The following is a 6,000-nucleotide window of genomic DNA, read 5'->3' on the forward strand; positions in this document are numbered from 1 at the left end:
CCCAGCGACAGAGCAGAAGCAGAGGAAAATCTATTAACGAGAGGTTAATTTATGCAAACTGGATTTTGGCAAAGGGAAAAATAATTGCATGTATTAGCTGTACCAATCCAATGGAGATACAAAATATCAGGGAGAGCTCTGCTGGCATTTTAATAGCACAGAGTGGATGGCTTGCTTGATCTCCCATTGGCAAGGCTCGTATGTCAGCTGAGGCCTGATCCTGTTCTTTCTCTTTAGGCTGAGACTGAGAGGGTTGCCGGCTTGCCCAGCGCTTCCAAGAGGGGTGTAGGCCTTGCTGGAGTCTTCATCAATACATGCTGCTCGCACAAAGGCTTTGCTAAAGCACTGACAGGAGCAGGCTTCGCCAGCAAACCTGACCGATGCATAAATAAAACTTTGGAGATGGGAAGGGGAGATGGGAGGATAGTCTAGCAGCAGGATGATAAGGTTAGGATGGGAACGCCCAGGTCAGAACGTGAAACAAGCCCGCAGTACAAGACGGCTTGAGACGTTCAAGATACAGATTAAAGCAATAGGACATTTGTTTTGATCCTTGTATAAAGAGAACTGGAAAGCAGGGAGACTTCATAGCATCCTGGGGAAGTCTGCCTGGCGTTGTGCTGACTACCCTGGCACAGGTACAAATGTCTTAGCTCCTGGTCTGATGCACTGGTTAGGCCAAAATGTGTTAGGGCTGTGCTTGTAGACAATAAACCTGGCCGAATCTTTGCCACCGAACCGAGGCTGCGGTCGTTCTTTAAGACAAGATTAGTGTTGGGGTCGACTTTGCCAGACTTCAACACTGACAACACATCAATAACACCCGACAAGGACAACAGCAAGGACGACAAGGGGAAGAGATGATATAAATGAAAGGGGGTTTTAGATCTAAGGATGAGTTTATGTTAAACATGGATCTTTTACACCTGTCTCTTGATGATTACCCCAGCCCAAAGGAATGTGCATTTATGGCAAACGGTTGGAAGGCAATCCTGAGTGTGACTGCATAGCGCTGCTCAGTAGGGAGCTGGCCTTGACTGCAAGTTCTTGGCGGTGGACTATCTCTTGGCCTGTTTTTGCACAAGTCACACCCAATCGTGCCCTGCCCTGCCTACGCCCCTCTTTCCCGCTGGAACTACCATGAGACAAAAAATAGACTCATCGAAATCATAGAAAATGAGGGTTGAAGGGATCTCAGGAGGTCACATCTAGTCCAACCCCCTGCTTAAAGCAGGACCACCCCAACTACATCATCCCAGCCAGGGCTTTGTCAAGCCAGGCTTTAAAAACCTCCAAGGATGGAGATCCCACCACCTCTCTAGGTAACCTGTTCCAGTGCTTCACTTCCCTCCTAGTGAGTTTTTCCTAATATCCAACCTCAACTTCCCTTGCTGCAACTTGAGCCCATTGCTCCTTGTCCTGTCATCTGTCACCATCCAGCTCCATCCTCTTTGCAACCCCCCTGCAGGGAGTTAAAAGCTGCTATTAAATCCCCTCTCAGCCTTCTCTTCTGCAGACTCACAAGAAAAGCCACCTCGTTGACTCTAACACTATAGCCGCAATGATCCAAAAAGTAGAAGGTACAACCCAAAGAGTAGATTGCGAGCCATCTGGCACAGGGACCGCCTATTAGGCATTTGTGGAATTAAGTGGAAGACAGCATAAAGGTAGGCATGCATATCTCTTAAAACTTGTTTGAAAATCCCAACCTACACAAGGCTGATCTCTTATGATGATGCAGCGGGCGTTTGTACACGCCACGATTTTTGCCCTTTCTTGCGCTGCAACTGCGTGACTGTTTGCACGAGCGGGATTTCCAAACACTTTAAAAGTCTTTCGGACACTAAAACAGAGCGATGCTGCTATCAAATGGCAACTTACTCAACAACCGTAGGCCCTTCTTCATCCGACTGAGTCATCTCGTCTTCTGACTGGTCACTGAGCAGGTCGCAGGGCAGGAGGGAAGAGCTGTCAGCTAACTCGAGCACTGGGGCAATGCTAGGTCGCCTGGTGCCTGACCCGTTTTCAGCCGGGAGGGTCAGCTTGCTGCTGTTAACAGGCCGGCACTCTGTATTTTGCAGATCCATGGCTACTGTTCCTGGAAATGAAGAGTAAGGAAGGGCCAAACAAATATACCGATAAACACATGAAAGCAAAGTATTTCTGTCTGGTGTGCTATGGACCGCACAAGGGCACTAAGGTACTGCAGGGAAGCCAGTGTATGAGGACCTCTCTGTTGCACTATACATTACATTTGCATTTACATGTAGTCATAGAAGGGTTAAGAAACAATTAATGCATAACGTGTTGCAGACCTGAGTAAAGACTTCAAGGATAATGTATCATAGAGAGATACAAGCCAAGGTCATAAGCAATCTATGGACTCCAGCTCAATCTAAAACAATCAATTAAGTCTTTTATTAATCATTTCCAAATTGAATTTTGATACTCAGTTTTCCAAGACTCACATAAAACTATCCAAGAAATAAGAAGGGAAGCTTTCACCAGCTCTGTCATATCAATGGGATTGTTCACATGCTTAAATTTAATCAGGCAAGGTTCTTTGGGTAGATGTGATATCTTTTATTAGACCAACTGAGTAGTAATCTTTGGGTAGATGAGATATCCTGTATTAGACCAACTGAGTAGTATTCTTTAGGTAGATGTGATATCTTTTATTAGACCAACTGAGTAGTAATCTTTGGGTAGATGAGATATCCTGTATTAGACCAACTGAGTAGTATTCTTTAGGTAGATGTGATATCTTTTATTAGACCAACTGAGTAGTAATCTTTGGGTAGATGAGATATCCTGTATTAGACCAACTGAGTAGTATTCTTTAGGTAGATGTGATATCTTTTATTAGACCAACTGAGTAGTAATCTTTGGGTAGATGAGATATCCTGTATTAGACCAACTGAGTAGTATTCTTTAGGTAGATGTGATATCTTTTATTAGACCAACTGAGTAGTACTCTTTGGGGAGATGTGATATGCTTTATTAGACCAACTGAGCAAATTTAAGAGAGTGCTTAAGTGTTGTGAATAGGCGCCTGATTGCTCAGCACCTGGCAGGACCAAGCCCCTTGAACAAGAGTTTATACCTGCTGTAAGAGCCGACTGAATTCATAGGAACTGGGAAATGATCAGTTTATAAGATGCCCTTTTCCCTGCGAGGATGAGAAGTATTTTCATCTGGAGCTGATGCATTCACAAGCCCTCAACATGCAAGATTTCCATCTTTTATTGGGAACATCATTCATGGATGTTAAGGAGGGGGAAAGCCCCCTTAACTACTCCTAAACTCTAACAAACACGTACTCATGAGCCCACACTGTTCATGCCGCCCTCATTCTCTCTGAAGCCAAAGAGAGAATTTAATTATCAGTAAGAGCAATTTGCCTGCTGGTCAAAGCTCACAGCAAGATGGGAGCCGATCGCATGCTGAAGTCCTATGGAGACAGGAATCTCGGTGGCAAAACTCAGCTTGTGGGAAAGGCCCCGGGGTTTGTGACCTTCTTATCTGCAATTTCCAACACATTTTGTCCAACTCGAATTGTCTTCTGGCATTCTCAGTTCAAAATAACCCCTATGTGCTTGGAACGTTTGAGGGCGCCCGCTGTCAATCCGAACTTGGAGATCAGGATCGTTCCGCTCCATTCGGACGGGTCGTTCCACGAAACGGTTTTGCAGCTTGCAAATATCCTGGGCTCCCGACAGCTCAGTTCCTGGGAGCCTCCCGAGAACGCACCGTGCACGCAGCGCGACCATGTCGCTCTTGCTCGCTTGGCCCCGTTTCCAAGCAGCTCTTCAACAGATTTAGCACGGTCCTCTTCTGGCTGCCGAAGCAGTGGTCTCGGGTACAGCCTGCTGCCGCCAGTGCTAACGAATCCCCTGTGCTACTCTTTGTCTGGAAAGACTCTTAGCCATCAGACTACATTTTCAAAAGCACCCAGAAATGTTGCTGTGCAAATCGCACCGAACTTCAAGCCTCTTCCATTTCTTCAGCACTTCTTCGGCACCCACCTCGACTCTAGCACAAAACATCCTCAAATGTTTGAAGTCTCTTCCTTTCTTGCCTTCATAAACGAGTTTGCATTCAAACCTCCCTGAACTGCATCTGAGTTCTTATTAAAATGTGGATACAGCTTTGTCCGCAGCAGAGACCAGGAGCTGTAGAGCTCCAAGATTACTACAAAAATGACAAAGTGGGATTTTTGTTTGAAATCCTGGATTAGGCACAGCTGAATGAACACGGCAAACACCTCGGTGCTGAAGAAACACACTGAGAGATCACAGGAATCGTTTGCGAGAAGCAAAACCCCAACTCTATTATCTCTTTGTGTTTCAGAGGAACGTCTTGTTCCGTTCCAGAGGGCCGGTGAAAGCTCGGTTGCGTACCTGTGCCTGCACACGTGCTTAGCTGCGTTGGATACAGTCCGTAGTCGAAAAGGAGATTTAGGCCAAGCCTGCACCAGAGAAGATTTGCTAGTAAAACTATCCCAGTATAAATAGGCTACAGACCCTTCTAGAGTGAATGCAGCTTTTAACATGAAAAAAATGCATTGATGAACAGTTTGCCAAATGCAACAAGCTACACCAGCGAAAATGCCGTCTTGCCAGCATAAATGCATCTTCACTGGTGCTTTTGCTGGTAGAGAAATGTTCAAATAAGAAGAAAAACCCCAATACCAACAGGCTCAAACCCACAGCACTATGCCAGCAAAAATATCTTGTGCAGACCCAGCCTTGGAAAGCAAACCAGGGTATTTCAGGAGTGGCGAGATCTTGCCATGGTTTGCCTTTCTCAGGGCTGAAAATATATGCGCCTAATTGCTAGCCTAAGTTTGCGCTGCTTCAACTTCCAGCCTTGTTATACCTTTGCCAGTGAGACTGAAGGGCCCTGTAGTACCAAGGCCTTTCTGTTATCACATTTCTGTTCCCCAGAAAGGCTATGAATAGATCAACTGAGTCTTTAAATAGACTGATGTCGTATTAGGCATCTTTCCCCAAACCTTTAACCGTTCTGGTGGGTCTCTTCCGACTCCCCTCCTGTTATCAGCATCCTTCTCAAGTTATGAACACCGGAGCTGGATGCAGTATCCCGTGAGCGGCAGCATCGGTACCAAATACAGAGGGAACGTAAGACAACCTCACGACTGCCACGCGATATCCCCTTGCTTGTACATCCAACAACCACGTGAGCCCTTTTGGCCTCACACTGGGATCTCCAGTTCAGCTCCTTATCCACCGTGAACCCGAGACCTTTTCATGGTCACTGCTTCTTAGGAGACAGCCCCCTGCCAAGACCTATATTCCCTGTTCTCATATCCATAACTTCTCTGTTGGCGATATTAAAAGACATTTGCTTGCTGGTGCCCAGGTTACCAGGGACCTGTTTCAGTGACCTGTTCTCTCCAGGATGGATCACTCCCCCGACCTCTGTCTCATCAGTGGACTTTCTCAGTAATAAGTTTATCTTTAATTGCAGGTCCTTGGTAACAGCACAGGGTCAAGAGCCGATCCCAGCAGGACCTCACAAAGATACGCCTGCTCCATGATCGTTTCCCACCTACAACGGCATTTTTGAGACCCCCCGTTAGGCAATCATTGGTTGATGTTTGTAAAGTATAGTGAAATCTGGCAATGAAAGGCCACAAAGATGTCCAGAGTGGTATTACTAATGCTCTCACTGACTCATCCATCGCTCCCAGATAGCGCTACCCTCCCACGCAGCTGCTAGAGCATGGCTGCAGGCTCTTAAAGCAACGTCTTTTTTCCCCCCCACCAAAGAAGTCAAGGTTTAATTATTAATGTTTCCGTGTTGTCTTTCCAAGCGTCACCCATCCTAGCAGGTCAAAGCTTTTAACCTGTGTGATCAGATGAGTGGGTCAAACAGATCATCGTGCCCAAGCCAAAGAACCACCCGATGAAGGATGCTCCAACCCCACCCTCAGACCATTCGAATCCCAGCATCGACAGGTCTTTTGTCAGATAGCTG

At 46.3% G+C, this 6,000-nt stretch overlaps 1 protein-coding gene across 1 annotated transcript in view; it reads right to left on the reverse strand.

Moving 5' to 3' along the window:
• Positions 1-6,000, reverse strand: part of KCNT1 (potassium sodium-activated channel subfamily T member 1) — a 77,061-nt gene that overhangs the window by 22,093 nt on the left and 48,968 nt on the right. Inside the window, exon 18 of the mRNA XM_025193863.1 lies at positions 1,882-2,098. Within this exon, the coding sequence (XP_025049648.1) occupies positions 1,882-2,098 (217 nt within the window). The remainder of the gene's footprint in view (positions 1-1,881; positions 2,099-6,000) is intronic.

This window comes from Alligator sinensis, unplaced genomic scaffold (assembly GCF_000455745.1).
Source record: "Alligator sinensis unplaced genomic scaffold, ASM45574v1 scaffold611_2, whole genome shotgun sequence".
In the NCBI taxonomy this organism is placed as follows: Eukaryota; Metazoa; Chordata; order Crocodylia; family Alligatoridae; genus Alligator; species Alligator sinensis.